At 41.2% G+C, this 20,410-nt stretch overlaps 1 protein-coding gene across 1 annotated transcript in view; it reads left to right on the top strand.

Moving 5' to 3' along the window:
* Positions 1-8,110: 8,110 nt before the first annotated feature.
* Positions 8,111-20,410, top strand: part of HGSNAT (heparan-alpha-glucosaminide N-acetyltransferase) — a 30,149-nt gene continuing 17,849 nt past the window's right edge. The window contains exons 1-4 of the mRNA XM_077773070.1: positions 8,111-8,225; positions 14,988-15,124; positions 15,588-15,709; positions 18,589-18,658. Of these exons, the coding sequence (XP_077629196.1) occupies positions 8,142-8,225; positions 14,988-15,124; positions 15,588-15,709; positions 18,589-18,658 (413 nt within the window). The 5' untranslated portion in view covers positions 8,111-8,141. The remainder of the gene's footprint in view (positions 8,226-14,987; positions 15,125-15,587; positions 15,710-18,588; positions 18,659-20,410) is intronic.

Raw genomic sequence — 20,410 nt, 5'->3', positions numbered from 1 at the left:
CTGGGAGATACAGGTAATGGCATTCCTTCTGGCCAGCGCCGGAGTAAAGGACAGAAAGGGAAGACGGGAGGGTTTCATGTTGAGTTCTTGATCTGGCGTCTTGGGAGGAAGTAGTCTGCCTTGATATAGCTCCTTCTCTTCCTGTTCACTTGGATGTGGAAGTCTCTAGTGTGTGGAAAGGACCACGTGTCAGGTGGAGCCTCCTTCAGCACTGAGGTGCTTCTCCAAGGTCTAAGCCCCTGCAGTCTGGCTGCCATCTGGGTGGTGAAGAGGACCTGGTATAGTCCCTTCCGAGGAGGTTCAAGGGCAGTCTTTTTCCTTAGTGATTCCAGTTCAGAAGGGTGGGAGAAAACTGGAAACGTTAGTTTGGAGAGTTGAGCCAAATTATTGAGGAAACTAGAATTCAGTCCAATTCATAACAACCTCAGAGACAATTAGCAGGATTAGACTTTAATATAGACAAAGGTGTAAACATAATTTTTTCTCTCTACAATTACCCTCATTTTTTATAGTAAAACTAATTTGTTTGCATTAAACTTTGCCTGTTATTTTCTTAAAAAAGTTTTTTTTATTCTTTATTCATTTTTGAGAGAGAGAGAGACAGAGCATGAGCAGGCAAGAGGCAGAGAGAGGGAGACACAGAATCTGACGCAGGCTTCAGGCTCTGAGCTGACAGCACAGAGCCTGATGATGGGGCTTGAACTCATGAACTGTAAGATCATGCATGACCTGAGCCAAAGTCGGACGCTTAATGGACTGAGCCACACACGTGCCCCACCTGATTATTTTCTTAAGTGCAGCAAGATGATTGACCACATAGGGGCACCTGGATGGCTTAGTCAGTTAAGCATCTGACTCTCGGTTTCAGCCCAGGTCATGATCTTGAGATTCATGAGTTTGAGCCCACTGTCCAGCTAGCTCTGTGCTGACAGTGCAGAGCCTGTGTGGGATTTTCTCTCTCTCTCTCAAAAATAAATAAATAAACTTTAAAAAAGATGGTTATAGCATTTTTTCTTTTTTTTAAAAAATATTTATTTAAGTAAGCTCTATGCCCATTGTGGGGCTTGAACTCGTGACTGTGAGATCTAGAGTTGCATGCTCTACCAGCTAAGTCAGCCAGGTGCCCTCCCCTCTTTAGAAAAAATATTATTTTTGGACCATATAAGCTCTTTTTAAAAATATTTTTTAATGTTTATTTTTGAGGTGAGGGGAGGGGTAGAGAGAGGGGGACAGAGGATCTGAAGTGGCCTCTGGGCCCACAGCAGACAGCCCAATGCAGGGCTTGAACCTATGAACCGTGAAATCATTACCTGAGCTGAAGTCCGATGCTTAATTGACTGAGCCACCCAGGCGCCCCCATATAAGCTCTTTTTATTACTACTTTGCTGGGACCTTGTAAGCAAGGTGTTAAGTCAATCTTTCCAAGAGGCTTTAGTGGCTCTGTAAAGTCAGCCTTAGTTCTTTAAAGCGGCTTGGTCATATCTGAGTCTATGCATATCTCTCTCAAATATGACCTGCTGGTCAAAGCTTTAGTAATATGGCCATTGTTTCCAATGGTATCTGGTTATAAGGATTAGACTCTCATTGAATCTATATAAATAACTAACTATATTGCCATGAAAAGAATACTCAAGAGCTTCCCAATTCTGGAAGAATCAGGTCGGGAGAAAAACTAAGCGTTTCATCTTTGTTTACAAAGGTATATCTTATCAAATAGTTGATACCTTAAGAGAAAAGAGAAAAAGATTACCTAAAATCTGGAAAAGCAGAATGTTAGGGAGCCAGCAGTTTTAAATTAGAAGTCATAAAAATTGAAATTATCCTCCTTGGTTCATTCAGCCCTATGTTATTAATTCTTTTTCTGCTTGAATACTGTTTTTCCACTAATTCTGGAAATTCTTACTCACTTCAGTTGCATGATCTGAAAGTTATCAGAAACCTGTATTCTACAGTACTTGTCAGATTCTTTACCATAAATTTCTCTGAATATGAAACACATTTGCAGGAAGCTTTTGAAAAGCATCTTACCAAAAGCAATAACTCTCTGTAAATGACAAAGGATTTTAAAATGTCTGTTGTTAACATATTTTTAAAATGTTTTTTTATTTACTTTTTTTTTGTTAATATTTTTTATTTATTTCTAGGAGAGAGAGAGAGACAGCGTGAGCAGGGGAGGGTCAGAGAGAGAGGGAGACACAGACTCTGAAATAGGCTCCAGGCTCTGAGCTGGCAGTCAGCACAGAGCCCGATGCGGGGCTCGAACCCATGAACCGCGAGATCATGACCTAAGCAAAAGACGGATGCTTAACTGACTAAGCCACCCAGGCGCCCCTTTATTTACTTTTTGAGAGAGAGAGAGAGACAGCGTGAGCAGGGGAGGGTCAGAGAGAGAGGGAGACATAGAATCAGAAGCAGTCTCCAGGCTCTGAGCTGGCTGTCAGCACAGAGCCCGATGCGGGGCTTGAACCCATGAACTGTGAGATCATGACCTGAGCTGAAGTCGGATGCTTAACCAACTGAGCCACCCAGGAGCCCAAAAATGTCTGTTGTTAGGGTTGATGAAAGTTCATTACAATGGAATTGACATTGTAATGTCAAAGGAATAACCTTTGGAAAATAACTAAAGGAAATTTGGTTATTTTTGTCAATACATTTTAAGATAGTAACTAGAATTAGAAATGTTACCATTAAATCAATACCTATTAGATCCTCAGGAATTTCATATAGTTTTTGGAAGACTTATATTAATAACATATGCACACAAATATAATCTAAGAAGACTTAGCATCCCCTGTTTGACAATGCCTCTCGTGTAATTTAACATACCAAATAAACCTATTTAGTCTAACGTCTTCCCTTTTATAAAGAGAAAAGATATCCTTTGAGATACTCCAGGAACTATCTGGAAAACCCAAAGTGGGTTCAAGGTCAAAAAGATTTCATTTAGAGTTTGATTTTGAGGAAGTTTGTTAAAAATACCAAAAGGTTTAGGGGTGCCTGGGTGGCAGTGGGTTAAACATCCAGCTTTGGTTCAGGTCACAATCTTGTGACCTGCACTGGGCTCTGTGCTGACACCTCAGAGCTTGGAGCCTGCTTCAGATTCTGTCTCTCTCTCTTTCTCTGCCCCTCCCTGGCTTGCACTCTTTCTCTCAAAAATAACAAACATTTAAAAAGAATTAAAAATATCAAAAGGTTTGGGGGCATCTGAGTGGCTCAGTCAGGAAGCATCTGACTCTTGATTTCAGCTCAGGTCATGATCTCAGGTTTTGTGAGTTCAAGCCCTTCTTCAGGCTCTGCACTGACAGTGTGGATCCTGCTTGGGATTCGGTCTTTCCCTCTGTCTCTGTCCCTCCCCCACTCATGCACTTTGTCTCTCTCTCTTTCACACTCAAAATAAATAAATAAACTTTTAAAAATATCAAAAGGTTTTGATGCATCATCAACTGATGAAGAGTTTCTTAGAGCCAGATCAGTAGCTAAGAGGGATGTGCAACGATGGGGTTGAGGTTGTGTGCTGTTTCACGGTGCACCTCTTTGTGCAGAATTTTTCTCGAGGTTAGTGGGTGATGTAGTGCCAACCTAATTGGTTCTGTGACCCGGCTCATCCTAACCCAGGTGTCTTTGGGCTAAGTGGTAAGTGTTCTAAGAGCTCTTAAATGTTTGACTTGTGCTCACCAATTTTTGTGATTCTTTTGGCCTGCATGATTCCTATTAGCAATTAACTTATGTCATGCACACATTAACAGAAAGCAGTAGTATCTGAGGAACTGAAACTGGACATGAGTATAACCAAAGAACTGGGGACTGGGGAAAGTGTGCAAACAGCAGACCTCAAAGAATGGGGACCCCTGGACTGATTCCAAACAAACGGAGAACTGCCACTGCGAGCCTGCAGTTCCTGACATGGCCTCTGGGGGAGGGGGATTCCAAAGCGACAGAGAACTGCAGACTGAAATGCCAACAGTTCCCAGCGTTGAGTCTGAATCAAACCTGGGGAGTGGAAGTTTCTGTGAAATGGCTAATAGAAGGCCCTGTGTCGCCAGCAGCAATCCTGTGGGTCCTCGGGCTGGGGCAAGGGTCAGACCAGCAAACCCCAACAAACGGGGATTACAGACTGGGGGCTCCCCAGGGAGCGCACCGTTACCCACAGTTCCCATGTAGATCTTGGGACAGGATTAAGGGCTGGGGTTTTCCACTCAAAAACTCTGGGATTGCAGACTGAAGAGCCAATTAGATTGAGAGCTTGATGCAGAGCGGAGCACAGAACCAAGAGAGAACTTACCCATGGCTCTCGGACCTGGTGAGGAAGACTGTGAACTCAGAGTGCTTGTGGGGTACCACACTCACGTTTCTCATTTCCCCCCAAGCCGTTGGAAGTCTCCTTCAGTCCCCCCACTGCCACCAAATCTGTTAAAGAACAAAAATTCAACTGAGTAAATTTCAAGATCATCTAGCAAATAGTGTAGAAAGGAACTTCACTGAGCTGCAGAAAAGGAGTTTTTAAAGGCAGAAAGGGAAAGGGAAAGGAAAAAGGAAATTTTTCATAAAAATGGATTGTTTTAGGCCAGGTCACCTTCCTAAGGGGAACAGAAGGGGCCTGTCAGGGGATTACCTCCTGGTGCTCACTGGGAAGTTCCAGGTTGCCTGGTTGAAGGTCACATTCCTGGCAGAAGCTGAAGCTGCAGTTAGGTTAGGTTAGGTTAGGTTAGATAAGTCTTGGTGGGGTTTAGGGGCACCTGGCTGGCTCAGTTAAGCGTCCAACTCCGGCTCAGGTCATGATCTCGTAGTTTGTGAGTTCGAGCCCCATGTTGGAGTCTGTTGCTGATGGCTCAGAGCCTGGAGCCTGCTTCGGATTCTGTCTCCCTCTTTCTCTGCCCCTCTTCCGGCCACACATGCCCGTGTGTTCTCTCTCTCTCTCAAAAATAAATAAACATTTAAAAAAAAGAAAGATATTAAGTCTTGGTGTGGTGTAGCATAAGCGACTCCATTTTGGGTCTGCTGTCTCCTTTCTATTGGGGATTAAGTGGTTAAATAAATGAACATCCCAACAATTCACATGAAAGGAAAGTACTGATGATAAACATTTGGAAAACATCTCAAAGTTGCTAATCGTTATTTCAAAGCTAAAATAATAAGAAAATTAGATTTTCTATATATCAGGCTAAAAAGTGAAGGAGAAAAATATTTACTCTCAGGAGACTGGCAACAGAGGTCAGGTGCTGGTCAGACTGGCTGCAGCTTAAATCCTGGTGGATGGTGGGTGACTTTGGCCTCAGATTCCTCATCCAGAAAATGGACACAGCAGTAGCTGTTCACAGGGCTGTTGGTGCCTGGTACATGTTGAGTGTATAGTTATTTGTATCACCTGGGAGCCCACGGTCACAGTTGTCATTATAAATCACAACTAAAATGGAGAGGATTTTGGCAATGCAGAGCAAACACTATTTAAAAATCTGTAAAATTTCGCTCCTGGAAGTTAAGGAATTATGTCAAAAGGAGAACAGGTTAATTTTCAGATGTAGGTAGCATCATTTCTTACAGTGGAAAAAAAGAGGAAATGGGAAGAAAATGGAAATGAAGTTACATGAAAAAAGAAACTGAAAAATATTCAGCCGTCTGTTCTTGACCCTAATGAAGCTCTGTGTTGCTTAGATGTGGCCTGGACGTTGTAATTAGCATGTGTTGAACACCTGCTTTGTTGCAGATTCTGTGCCAACACGTTCCATATATTATTAACTTTAGCCTTCCCAGCAGTCCTGTGAAGGACATGCTGTTACAAGTGTGATTTATATCAAGAAATAAATATATTTGGTTTTCATCCCTGTTTCTTGCACAGGGACTTCTAGACCCCTTGCAATTTCTGCAGTGGAGAGAGCCCCTAAGGTGTCCCTTGTGATGTTAACAAGGTGACCTTTGGCCTGCATTGGAGGCTGGGGCTGGTGACCTGGAGAACCCACCCTGTGATTTGAGAGTTGGAACTGTCAGTCCTACAGCCAGGATCTGGGGAAAGGAGAGAAGCTGGAGGTTGAATCCGTCATAAACGACCAGTGGTGTAATCAATTGCCTTGGTAGTGAACTCTCCATAAAAACTCAAAGGAGGGGGTTTGGAGAGCTTTTGATATACCAGTAATCTAGTAGTAAGATGTTTGAGTTCCGTGAGCCACTCTATTAAATGAATCGAGGGTGAGAAGGGGGTCATACAAACCTCCAATCCATAGCTGGTCAGTCAGAAGCACAGGTGGGATGCTGTGCTGGTGGTTGACATCTGAAGGCGTGTGGGACTGAGCCCCTATCTGCGGGATCTGACACTGTCTCCCGGTGCATAGTGTCAGAATTGAGTTGAATTGTAGGACACCCAGCTGGTGCCTGAGAATTGCTTGGTGGTGTGGGAACCTTCATCCCACAATGGAAATTGAGTGTAGAACCTTTGGATGCTTAATTTATTGTTGAGGAAGCTGAGACAGGGTGGGATTCAAATTCAAATTGGTCTAACTTGGAGTCCAGACACTTAACCCACCGTGTTACACCCTTGGTCCCAAACACTGCTTCCACTAGAAGAAGCTCTCCAGAAGCAAAGAACAGAGAAAGTGATGGGTATAACTTTCTTTAGCCTAGAGGGGGAACAGTCTTGAATAGATTGTTAAGAGTGATATATTGTGGGATTTGTATTTACCGAGAGCTAAATAAGGGTAAATTGGGGTAAACCTTAAAATGAAGGATTTAGGGGCACCTGGGTGGCTCAGTCAGTTACGTGTCTGACTCTGACTCTTGATTTCAGCTCAGGTCATGATCTCATGTTTCTTGAGATGGAGACCCATGTTGGGCTCTGTGCTTACAGAGTGGAGCCTGCTTGGGATTCTTTCTCTCCCTCTCTCTGTCCCTCCCTTGCTTCTGTGTGCGCACTTTGTCTCTAAATAAACACATACTTTTTAAAAATAATAAACTGAGGGATTTAGGCTGCCTACAGTGAAGAATTTCCTGAATTAACCATTCACAGGAGTTCCTGGGAGCCCTGAAGTAAGCTTTCATATTACAAAATAAAAGAGGCTAGGTTATTACCTTTCTTATTGTGTTATTAAATAGTTTCTCTTTCTCTCTCTCTCTCTCTCTTTTTTTTTTTGGCCTGGACGCTAGAGGGCAAATTAATTTCTCTTTCATACAATATAACAGTATAAATGGTGAGGTTGGTCTAAATGAAACATTTTGCTTTCATTTTAGCCAATAATAGTTCTCTTTGTTTGCCTACCAAGGTGGCAGGTGTAAATGTAGAATGTGCGTCTTTAGATCGTCCTAAGAGCATCTAGTAAAGTAATGAGCTCTAAGCCTAGGGACTCTGGAGTGGTGGGTCTTCCTCCTTTCGGACTGAGGTTCATGTTCTCTCTTCTGGGGGCAGCCAGGAGGAGATTCAGAAGTCCAACCAAAGTGGTAGAAGGCAGAGCATCTCAAACTTTGAAGGGCATGCCAGTCCCCACAGAGCCCTGCTGACCCAGTGTCCTGACTTCTCCTGAGCTGCGCTCGGGAGGGATTGGGAGGGGGGTAACATGATTGAAGAAAGTTTGGACTTTGGAGTCATACAAATTGGGTTCACACAGTGATTTTGCAGAACTCTGGCCACGTGCAATTATCTAATGCTTGTGAGCCTCTATTTCTTCATCTGCAAAATGGAGAAAGTACCCAGCTCATGAGGTTGACATTTTGTCAAATGGAAGATACATGAAACTAGTAAATTGAGTGCTTGTCACACCTTAGCACGTGATGAATGTAAGGTCCTACATGGTCTGGGTACACACAGGACGTGAATGATGTTAACTGAATTCTCATTTATAGTAGAGGCATGTGTACAAAGAGGGTAATTCTGTGTGAGTGTGTGTGTGTGAGCGTGTGAGCACACGCGCATGCTCACATGTGTGTGTGTGTGTTCTCATGCACACACCTGTGTGCAAGCATAGTCATGTTCACAGAGTAAGGGACGAGAGACCCCTGAACCCTGGAGTGCAGGCATTCAAGAAGCACCCCTGTGAAGTTGACACAGGTGCTCTTTGTTTCTTATGTGTCTTTCAGATGCTTTGTTTTTCTGTTTTTTAAAACTTTTTTTCTAATTCTTAGCAGATTTAGATAAAAAACAGCATGTAGATCTTAAGATGGACCAAGCTTTGCTGCTCATCCATAACGAACTACACGGAACAAACCTGACTGTCTACTGGAATTCTGAACGCTGTTACCATGTAGGTATTATGTTCATGCTCATGGTTTTGTTTGCTGTGGGCTGTTTGATATGGTCCTCAGTGTTCTCATACCCAAAGCCCTTCGCTTGTTAACTTCAGTTTCGTAGGTAAGGAAACAAACAGGCTGTATAAAGAACCAGAAGATGTATAATCAGAGAGAATGCCTAGCAATGAGCAACACCAGTCTCTTATCTTTCCTCCCACCCATCTTTTGAAAATTCATTTCTTGGTGATGAGCGGAAGCGATAGACCATATTTTATTTTACTCCTTTGCCTAACACATAACCCTCCCAGAGAGGGAAGGAGTGGATATACCTGGATATTCTCCAAGGGCCAAGGTTGTGAGGACAGTGGGGAAGCGCAGGTTGAGGCATAGCAGTTATTCCAGGGGTCTGCCCTCCTGATGATAAAGGACTTACTCATTTTTATTAAGTTCTTTATTTTAATTTGAGTATAGTTAATATGCAGTATTATATTAGTTTCAAGTGTACAATACAGTGATTCAACAATTCTGTACATTTCTCAGTGCTTATCAAGATCCGTGTATTTAAAAAAAACATTTTTTAAAATGTTTGTTTAGTTTTGAGAGAGAGAAGGAGCAGGGGAGGGGCAGACAGAGAGAGACACAGAGAATCTTAAGCAGGCTCTGCGCTGTCAGTGCAAAGCCTGATGTAGGGCTTGAACCCATGAACCGAGAGATCATTAACCTGAGCTGAAGTTGGACACTCAACCGACTGAGCCACCCAGGCGCCCTGAGATCAGCGTACTCTTAATTCCCTTCACCTGTTTCACCCATCTCCCACCCACCTTGATAACCATCAGTTTGGTCTCTGTGGTTAAGAGTCTGTTTCTTCGTTTGTCTCTCTCTCCTTTTCCCGCCCCCCCTTTGCTCAATTGTTGATAAAGGTTTATTTTATCTCAAGGTACAATTCCTAGACCTTACTGCTTTTTAGGTATAAGGCTGCTCTTCCAGGTAAAATAAAATCTTCATTTCCAAATTGAGCACTTCATTTATCTATCTATCTATCTATCTATCTATCTATCTATCTATCTATCTATCTATTTATTTATTTATTACAAATAGTTTATTGTCAAATTAGTTTCCACATAACACTCAGTGCTCATCCCCACAAGTGCCCTCCTCCATGCCCATCCCTCCTCCCCCCCACATCCATCAGTCCTCAGTTTTTGTCAGCATTCAAGAGTCTCTCATGGTTTACCTCTCTCCCTTTCCCCCACCATTTCCCCCCTTCTTCTCCCCCTTGTTCCTCCGTCAAGTTCCTCCTAATCCTCCTATACGTGCAAACATATGATATTTGTCCTTCTCTGCCTGACTTATTTCGCTCAGCATAACACCCTCAAGGTCCATCCATGTTGCTACACATGGCCAGATTTCATTGTTTCTCATTGCCATGTAGTATTCCATCGTATAGATAAACCACATCTTCTTGATCCATTCATCTGTTGATGGACACTTAGGCTCTTTCCATGTTTTAGCTATTGTGGAGAGTGCTGCTATGAACATTGGGGTACATGTGCTCCTATGCCTCAGCATTTCTGTATCCCTTGGGTAAATTCCTAGCAGTGCTATTGCTGGGTCCTAGGGGAGTTCTATTGTTAGTTTCCTGAGGAACCTCCACACTGTTTTCCAGAGGGGCTGTACCAGTTTACATTCCCACCAACAGTGTAGGAGGGTGCCCGTTTCTCCACATCCTCGCCAGCATCTAGAGTTCTCTGATTTGCTCATTTTAGCCACTCTGACTGGCGTGAGGTGGTATCTCAGTGTGGTTTTGATTTGTATTTCCCTGATGAGGAGGGATGCTGAGCATCGTTTCATGTGTCTGTTGGCCATCTGGATGTCCTCTTTGGAGAAGTGTCTGTTCATATCTTCTGCCCATTTCTTCACTGGGTTGTTTGTTTTTCGGGTGTGGAGTTTGGTGAGTTCCTTATAGATTCTGGATATTAACCCTTTATCCGATATGTCATTTGCAACTATCTTTTCCCATTCCGTTGGTTGCCTGTTAGTTTTCTGGGTTGTTTCCTTGGCTGTGCAGAAGCTTTTAATCTTGATGAGGTCCCAATCGTTTATTTTTCAAATTGAGCACTTCAATGTACCACCTTCAGAGGAGGAATTTTAGTGTACAGATTTTCCTCCATGGATTGCAATACCGGTAAGTTGAAAATACTGTAAGACAAAAATGCATTGAATACAGGGACCTTTCCGAACCTCATAGCACATGCTCAGAAGGCTTACACTAGCCCACAGCGTTCCAGTCACTGACCCCTGGGGTTGCATGGCTGACTGAGCTTTGCTTCCCTGCCGCTGCCTTTCGTCGTGAAGGAGGGTCCTGCTGCATAGTGCCACCCCAGGAAAAGATGAAAATTCAGAATTCCAAGTACAGTTTCTACTGAATGCATATTGCTCTCATACTGTGATAAAGTTGAAAAACCATAAATCGAACCACAGTAATTCAGGGACTGTCTTGTGTAGGGACCTGTTTACTATAAATAGCTTTAAAACAAACAAACCACCAAACCCCCAGTATGGGCACCAGCTGAAGAGGCAAAGGATTATCCCTGCTCTGTTTGATTAAACCCCCTGAGAGCCCTACAAAGTCATATGAAGCAAAGAAAATCTATAGTGTTAAACACAATAGCAAAGAGAAAAGATTTATCAGTCTATGTGAAGGACCTAAAAGAAACTTGAAAAAAAATATCAATAATAGCTGAATTTCAAAGCCACAAGAATCACTGATAATTCAGAGAAGGAGCAAAGTGTCTTCTAAAAAGACAATAAAGGCCTAACATTTACAGAACAAGGTGAAGGGGGAAAAATGAGTGCATTGCCGGGAATTAGCCATAGGGCAACTAATGCATCTTTAGGATAAAAACAGTAAACCATTGATACAAAACAGAGATCCTGGTGACAGAATNAGGGTTGGTAGAGTTTTCATTTAAACATAGTTTAGAAAATGTCCCATAATTCCAGAAAAGACTTTATAGTCAGGAAATTGGAACGACACTTTATGAGCCTGTAAAGTTTAAACAACCAGAAAATGACATCGAGACATAACCTGTTTTAAATTTGAAACATTAATGATAATTTTTAAATCTTTAAGCAAATACACAAATAGGTATTTAAGGGAATGCAAGTTATAATAATTCGTTTCATAAGCCAGATAATAAATCTCTGGGAATGGTGGGCTTACCAGCTGAAGATATGTCCTGGAGATAAGTAATTTGGCTAAATGAGAATTTCCTCTCCTTAAAGTAGAAACATTTAAGGGACATACACATTAAAAAACACGTAAACATTAAAAAATGTGTAGACTAGATTTCATAGCTTCAAGAGAGCTAAAGATCCCTGTAATGTGTCAGCAAGTGCTTTCTGTGTGTACTTTTGAAAAGAAAACAAAAATGGGAGGAAGATTAGTATTATAATGTTAACTATGAGTAATTATTATAGCTGACTAAAAGTAAGGGGTAGGGGTGCCTGGGTGGCTCAGTTGGTTAAACGTCTGACTGTCTGCTGACAGCTCAGAGCCTGGAGCCTGCTTCAGATTCTGTGTCTCCCTCTCTCTCTGCCTCTACCCCCCCTCATGCTCTGTCTCTTTCTGTCTCTTAAAAATAAATAAACGTTAAAAAAATTAAAATAAAAGTTACACAATTGATAGATTATTGATAAATGTAAGAGAGTAATAGAACTTAGTAAAATCAGAAATTAGGGTATGTGTAACCACTGTAATTAAGATAATTATTGTCCAGTGAACAGTTTATAAGCTGATAAATTTGAAATTCAAAACTTGATTTTCTTCAAAAAATATGATATGAAGATTGATTCAAGAGATTGAAAACATAAGTTCTGGGGTGCCTGGGTGGCTCATTCAGTTGAACGTCCGACTGTTGATTTCAGCTCAGGTCATGATCCCAGGGTTGTAGGATTGAGTCTCGTACTGGGCTCTGTGCTGAGTATGGAGCCTGTGTTTGGCATTCTCTCCTCTGCTTGTGCTCTCTCTCTCTCAAAAAAAAAAAAAAAAAAAAAAAAAAAAGGAGGAAGGAATGAAGGAAGAACTATGGAAGGCTGAAAAGTTCTAATGAATTTCTCCACCTAAAGAATATGTCTTTTTTGGGGCACCTGGGTGGCTCAGTTGGTTGAGCGTCCGACTTCGGCTCAGGTCATGATCTCACTGTTTGTGGGTTTGAGCCCTGCATCGGGCTCTGTGCTGACAGCTGGCTCAGAGCCTGGAGCCTGTTTCAGATTCTGTGCCTCCCTCTCTCTCTGACCCTCCCCTGCTCATGCTGTCTCTCTCTCAGAAATAAATAAAACATTAAAAAAAAATTAAAAAAAAGAATATGTCTTTTGTCTACATTTTCAAATAATAAATAATTCTCAGTTTATATAAACTAACCTAAATATAAGGTACCCCCCCCAAAATGATGACTTGATATTTGATTTATTCTGCAGTATAGATAGGGTAATAATCTTAAAATCTGGCAAAGAGGAAGAGAAATGTAGGTCATACTTTCTAATCAGTGTGAATGCAAAAATCTTAAATAAAATTCTATCAAGTAGAATAAGTTTGAATATTGAAAGATTTATTTATCATGACATTTTTATTCTTGAGAAACCAAGAGAATTCATACATAAAGACATTGATGACATTTTAGAGGGAAAATAATAGGTTAAATGGAGAGAGAGCCAATATGCTTTGATACGAAGACTAAACATAGGAAAAATGGTGGTACTTCCCAAATTAATTATACATTTAACACAATTGGTGTTAATATATCAGTGGCTACTTTATAGAATCTGTGTAAACCATTCCCACATTGATAGGAAAAAGGAAATGAGCAAGAAGATCAAAGAATAGCCCAAAAGAATAGGCAATATGGAGATTAGCTGTCCCAGATAAGATGTATTACAGAATCACAACCATTTATGTAGCCAAAAATGAGAAACAAAGACCAGTGCACCACAGTAAATATAAGGAGTAAAATCTAAGAGAATTTAACATAACATATTGTAACTAAAGCCATGGGGAAGGTATCTAGAATCATTGTATACCATTTGTTAAATTCTCCAAATGGATTCAAGTTAAAATAACCTCCACAGTACTAAGAAAGGCAGAATACATTTCTAAACTAATGAAGTAATAGAAATAAGTCAGATTACTATGACTGTATGACATTAAAAACTTGTAACTAAAAACAGAATATAACATGATGAAGAGGAAAGCACTAGAAAGGGGAAATATTTGAGATAATTAAAAGTTCAGTATTGAAGTATATGAAGATGTGTTTCTAAGATTATGTTCAAGGGGATTTGGTGTCTAACAGATGGTTCACACCATAAGAAACATAAAAAGTATTATTTAATCTAATAATTTAAAATGTAATCTTAATGCTGTGATGTCATAAATATTTAGTACATGAACAAAAAGAAGAAAGATTTTTGAATCCTGGTAAGGCTAATGAGGAGCAAATATATTGCAATTTTTATCTGAGTACTGTTTGAGCACATATAACAAGAACCATTAAAATGATTTTTTTATCCAATAATGTCATTTTTAGAATTTATTGTAGGGAAAGAATTTAAAGGGATAAGAACATCATGTGAAGGGATGCCTGGTTGGCTCAGTCGGTTAAGTGTCCAACTTCTGATGTTCACACGAGTTATGATCTCATGGTTCATAAGATCGAACCCAGAGTCAGGCTCCATGCTGATAGTGTAGAGTTTGCTTGGAATGCTCTCTGCCCCTCACCTGCATGTACATGCACCCATGCACACTCTCTCTCTCAAAATAAATAAATTTTTAAAAAGAACATCATGTATAGATCTTTGAAAACAGTATGTTATATAAATTATGTATAACAAATTATAAATATAGTTGTATATATTGTATGTTTATCTTTTTTGAATATTTATTTATTTATTTTGAGAGAGAGAGAGCACAAGCAGGGAGGGTATGGGCAGAGAGAGAGAGAATCCCAAGCAGTTTCGTGCTGTCAGTTCAGAGCCCGACATGGGGCTTGATCTCATGAACCCCATGAGATCATGACCTGAGCCAAAATCAAGAGTTGGTTGCTTAGTCCAGTGAGTTACCCAGATGCCTCTATATTATCTTTCAAAACATAATTTATATAAATTACACACAAGATTAAAAAACAAAAAAGCTTTGAAAGCAGCCTAAATACATTTTTAGTATTTAATACAACCATTAAAAGTTTTAAATATGCACATTAGGTAGAATGGTGGAAATTTAGTCATTAAATAATATGTACCACAATGGAATGCAAGGCAATATATGCTGTATTTGTTATTTATGTGAAAAATTTAACTAATGAATAAAGTGTGTATGATAACACATAGTTCTATAGGCAAATTTTATCTAACTTTTTGGAATTCAAAAGGTTTTTTATAAGTATGAAGGAAAATGGGGCATCCGGGTAGCTCAGTCACTTAAAGCATCCAACTCTTGGTTTCAGCTCAGGTCATGACCTCTTGGTTTGGTGAGCTTGAGCCCCACATCCGGCTCTGTGCTGACAGCATGGAGCCTGCTTGGGATTCTCTGTCTTCCTCTCTCTCTGGTCCTCCCCTACTTGCGCTGTCGCTGTGTGTCTCGAAAATAAATAAACTTAAAAAAACATTGTAAGTATGAAGGAAAAGTCACCCCAGGATTCTGGGTGGGTGGGTGTTCATGTGCTCCAGCGGCCAGTGACTTTCAAACACCTCTGACAGTCGCTTATGCCTCTGCTTCACAGTGCTCGTTCCAGGTTCTGGTAAATGTTTCCTGGAGTGGAAGACCCGGGAAGCCCAGCACTGCGGCGGTTGCTGTGAGCACCCAGCATGGATCTATCCTGCAACTTAATGACACCGTGGAAGACAAGGAAGTTTGTAGGTTCGTACCTGCTTTGATGTGACCTGCCGACACCTGCATTTTCTATTTTTTCCTCCCTATTTGGTTTTCAGCTTTTCCTTCCTTCAAAATAAAGTATTTTTAAAATATCTCGGGGCGCCTGGGTGGCTTAGTCGGTTAAGCGTCCAACTTTCGCTTAGGTCATGATCTCGCGGTTCGTGGGTTCGAGCCCCGCGTCGGGCTCTGTGCTGACTGCCAGCTCAGAGCCTGGAGCCTGTTTCAGTCTGTGACTCCCTCTCTCTCTGATCCTCCCCTGCTCACGCTGTCTCTCTCTCTCTCTCCTAGAAATAAATAAAACATTTTAAAAAAAATAAAATAAAAAATAAAATATCTTTCCTGGTCTGCACTCAGAAATGCCTATCACTCTGCCTTGGTGACATTACCATAATCCAACTCCTTATTTCCTAATCTAACCATTTGTCTCAATTTTGCCAAATCTTTGTAGGTTGGAATATAAATTTGGAGAATTTGGAAACTATTCACTCTTGGTAAAGCACGTCCATAATGGAGTCAGTGAAGTTGCTTGTGACCTAATTGTCAATAGGAATCCAATTGACAGTAACCTTCGTACGTATACGCTCTTTGTTAATTTTTTAAAATTTGTATTTCAAAGATTTTAGTTTTTGAGTACTGTTTGTGACACTTTGTGTATTTTAAAACCTGAATAATAGGTTATCTGTCTTATTTAGTTATGGTGTATTTATTGTGTCATTAGTGTATACTAAGAAAATTATATGATATATAAGAAAATTGTATGACCAACATATTCTCGTAGATGTTATTTAGTTTAATTATGAAGCATAAATAAACCAAAGTTAATGTAATGGGAACAAACTGGAAATCCTTGAAGACTATAGGGTCAGGTCAAAAGAATGTTAAGAACCAAAAAAAAAAAAAAAAGAATGAAAGGGCTAACATGGGACAGCATTAAAAATTGTAAGGAATGTCATTGATGGAAACACATTGTATATGCAGAAACCAAGGAGTTCGTTATGAAAGTAAAAAGAACAAAGCCCAGGGCACCTGGGGGCTCAGTCGGTTAAGTATCCTACTCTTGGTTCCAGCGCAGGTCATGATCTGATGGTTTGGGAGATTGAGGCATGAGTTGGGCTGTGCACTGACAGCATGGAGCCTGCTTAAGAGTCTCTCTCCCTCTCCCTCTCTCTCTTTCTCTCTCAAAATAAAGAAGTAAATTAAAAACAAAGCCAAAAACAAAGCCTCTTCCCTAAACAAAACCAATACTTTGGTTGCCTTTGGAGATAACAAGAACCATCTCCTGTTAACTGGAGTGACTTAAAAGTGTCAATTGAAAGGAAAGATCTAAGCATTTATCCTGCCTTTTCCATTTTTTGTTTTGTTTTTGTCTTATTTTTATTTATTTTTAAAAAAATTTTTTTATGTTTTTTTTTTTAAATTTATTTCTGAGTGCAAGAGAGAGACAGCATGATCAGGGAGGGTCAGAGAGAGAGAGAGAGACAGAGTCTGAAACAGTCTCCAGGCTCTGAGCTGGCAGTCAGCACAGAGTTGTGTTATTTTTATTTTAGAGAGAGCGCGAGCAGGGGAAAAAGGGGCAGAGGGAGAGAGAGAAAGAATCATAAGTAGGCTTCACGCTCAGTGCAGAGCCTGATGTGTGGCTCAATCCCACGACCCTGGAACCCAAGCCAAAATCAAGTCAGTTGCTCAACCGACTGAGCCACCAAAGCATCCCATTCCTTTCCTGTTTTAATTGTATTTTAGGATAACTACGTAGTCCAAGAAGATGAAGGTAAATTCTTTAGGGAATAATTCCAGCTAATACATGTGACAGAATGGCAGAATATATCATAGTCCTTAACGAAGGAATTGATGTAGGCAGAAGTCATGAGTGGATGAAAGCATCACAGGAGAGGGGCACTTTAGGCTTCCCGCAGCTGACCACGCACATTGGGCACATGGGCAGTCATGGCTGGTGCTCCTGATGTGGTGCAGTGGGAAAGACACAGCAGCATCTCTGAGGCGTTCTTGCCCAGAAAAGTTGAACTTCTTTTAGTAAAGCCTGTTTTACAGTTAACTTCCCCTTTACAGAACATTTGGAGGATAGAAGAACAAGTCCAGTGACACCATGAGGAAACATACTGACAGATCTAGAACAGGAGACGTGCTAATAGACGACTTATTTCAAGCAACTCAATGGCTGCTTATNTCCCCTTTTTTTTTTTTTTTAAATATTTTTTTATTTATTTCTAGGAGAGAGAGAGAGAGACAAAAACATTTTTGAGATAACTAGAGAAATTGGAATATGGGTGCAGTGTTAGCCAGAGAATTGTTAATGACATTATGATGATATAACAAAAGGTCCATTTTTAAGAAACTTTTAATTTTGAAATAATTTTCGATTTAAAAGAAACGTTGCAAAAAGGAGTTCCCATATACCTTTCTCCCTAAACTATGTAATCACAGTACAATTATCCCATCTGTACTGATTGAAACAAGGACGTTAACATTGGTATAGTGCTATTAACTGATGTATGTAGGCTTTTAGACTTCTCCAGCTGTCCCTTCCAAGGCCCCCTTTTTGTCCAAATGCAGTCTTTGAAAGGTGATCTGTCAGGCCTGGATCTATTATTATTATTTATTTTTGAGAGAGCCCATTTAGTTGTCAGATCTCTGCAGCCTGCAGCCTTTTTCTTTTTTTCTTTCTTTCATGACCTTGACACTTTGAAAGAGGACTGGCCAGTTATTTTGTTATTTGCATTTGCTTGCAAAGTGCAACTTGTTTTCTCAGGACTAGGTAGAGGGTATGCCTTCTTGGTAGATTACTATAGAAGCCTCAGTTGCATCATGCTGACAGGTCTTTTATGAGGTCTGAGCTTTAGAGATACATACGGAAGATGGAAGGAGGAAATGACATGATGTCTGGGATTTGCTTAAAAGTACTATTAGCAAGGGGTGCCTCTGGGTGGCTCAGTCGGTTAAGTGTCTGACTCTTGATTGCGGCTCAGGTCATGATCTCACCATTCGTGGGATCAACCCTCCATCGGGCTCTGAGCTGACGGTGCAGCACCTGCTCTCCCCATCTCTTTGCCTCTCCCCTACTCATGCTGTCTCTCAAAGTAAATAAATAAACTTAAATAAAAGTAGAGGGAGAGTAGCAATAGATGAAGGGAGAGTGACAATATCTTCATAATACTAGAATCTAGGTGAAGCGTATGTGTGGGCTTATTATACAAATCTCTGTTCTTTTGTAGATGTTTGGTATTTTTCACAGTGAAAATTAGCACTCCCCTAACGATGAATGTTCTCTGTTGTTTATAGGAATATAGGAAAGTTAGCATAAGAATATAGGCTTTTCCTCTTGTTTCCATTTTTGTTTGCATTTTTCACTTACAGATGAAATATAGTGACATGACAGTTTCGATGCTTGTGATAACACTTTGGTGATACCGTGTTTTCTTTGATTTTTCCAGCTGTGTGTGTCGCTTTCCTTGTTGGTGTGGCGATCGTCATTGCAGTCTCCATTCTCAGGTTCTTAATGAGGTAAGCAGATGTTAGGGGAGGGCACATATGGGGAGAGTAGAGTATAGAAAAAGGATATTCAGGATAGTTTGACCCTTTAAGTGACTGTTTTTCTTTGATTAAATGAATGCTTATTGTGTCCTCCATGCCCAGTCTAGTCCTGGGTATCAGGGACCAATCAATGTACAGTAAGAGATGGTCGCTGACTTTCGGGAAATGATAACTTTAGTCCTCCCGAATGGCTGAAAAAAATAGAAGAAGATGCTTGAGAAGGCATTATTTCCAGAAAGAATCTCACAGCCTGCTTCTGTAGTGAGCGGGAGAGGCCTGGGCTGATTTCAGGATGCGGCTGCCCCCTTGTGTTCTTTGTCCCCGTCTCCGGCTCTGAGCCTCCGCCGCCCTGCGGTCCCGCGTCCCGGCTCCTGCCAGCTGGGCATCTGGCACAGAGATAGAGACGGGGTGCTGGACCTCCCTCAGCATGGACTCGCTTTGCCCCACTTAGGACGGGGAGGCAGCTTGGCGAGGGGATTTCTTCTCCTCCATCTGCCTGGTTAATGGTGAGTCCGGTGAAAGTGAATTAGTAGACTGGAAAAATAAAAAGGAAAGAAAGCAAAATAGATGCAGTCCTGGGCACCTGGGTGGCTCAGTCGGTTTAGCATCCAACCAACTTCAGCTCAGGTCATGATCTTGTGGTTCGTGAATTTGAGCCCTGTGTCAGGCTCTGTGCTGACAGCTCGGAGCCTGGAACCTACTTCAGACTGTGTCTCCCCTGTCTGCCTGTCCCCTCCTCATGCTCTGTCTTTCTCGCTCTCTCAAAAATAAATATTAAAAATAGATCCAGGATCACCTTTCAAAGGAAAGTTCTTTCATGTTTTTAAAGAAATAAGATTGATTGAATACTCCACCTATTATGGTCTCAAGAAGGTCACAAGATTTTGTTTTAAAATTTTTTAACACTTACTCATTTTTGAGAGAGAGAGAGAGAGACAGCGTGAGTGGGGGAGGGTCAGAGAGAGGGAGACACAGAATCTTAAGCAAGCTCCAGGCTCTGAGCTGTCAGCACAGAACCCAACGTGGGACTCGAACTCACGAACTGAAGGATCACAAGATTTTATGGGTGAACCATATCCAAGCTAGAACAGAGAAAGCCTAGTGTAAGTCGGCCAGCTCAGGGAACCCCAGGCGCTTTGGGGAGTCTGTGCAGTCTGGCCCTCTTCCCTTTGGGCATCCCAGAAATACCAGGGTCTGGAAGGGTAAAAGGACTGCTTCTTGCTCAGAAGCCTATTTTTCACTTAACTGCTTTTTGGGTACAGAGTGTAATTTCAGCAGAGGGGCTTTATTTCTTTGAATTAAGGTATTGCCTTGTCAGTCTTTTGATAAGATAAGATGCAGATACTGTTCCAGTTTATTACAATGTATTTATTTGGTGCTTTCAATATGAATGGGTCTGTGACTTCACTTTCTAAAGTAACTGGTTGCTGATCTTGAGCTCTAGCATGGAGGAGAAATCGCACCTCACTCCACTGTGGAATTGGAGTCACATATGTTCCTGCCTCTGCAGCCTTGTAGACAGAATGCTCTGCTGACACGCGAGAGTCCCTTGTCCCTTGCTTATGACTTTGCAGCGTGCCCATGGGAGTCCCAGGGTGCTCAGGTCTGTCTGAACCAGAAGACTCTGAGGCAGTAGTAAGAATACAGAGTCTCTCGCCTTTCATTGGGAAGACAAGGATGTACAGGAAAATTAAGGACATTTTTGGGGTGCCTGGGTGGCTC

The sequence above is a fragment of the Crocuta crocuta genome, unplaced genomic scaffold (genome assembly GCF_008692635.1).
Source record: "Crocuta crocuta isolate KB4526 unplaced genomic scaffold, BGI_CrCroc_1.0 scaffold177, whole genome shotgun sequence".
NCBI classification, from domain to species: domain Eukaryota; kingdom Metazoa; phylum Chordata; class Mammalia; order Carnivora; family Hyaenidae; genus Crocuta; species Crocuta crocuta.
This window is presented reverse-complemented; position numbering and strand designations above follow the sequence as displayed.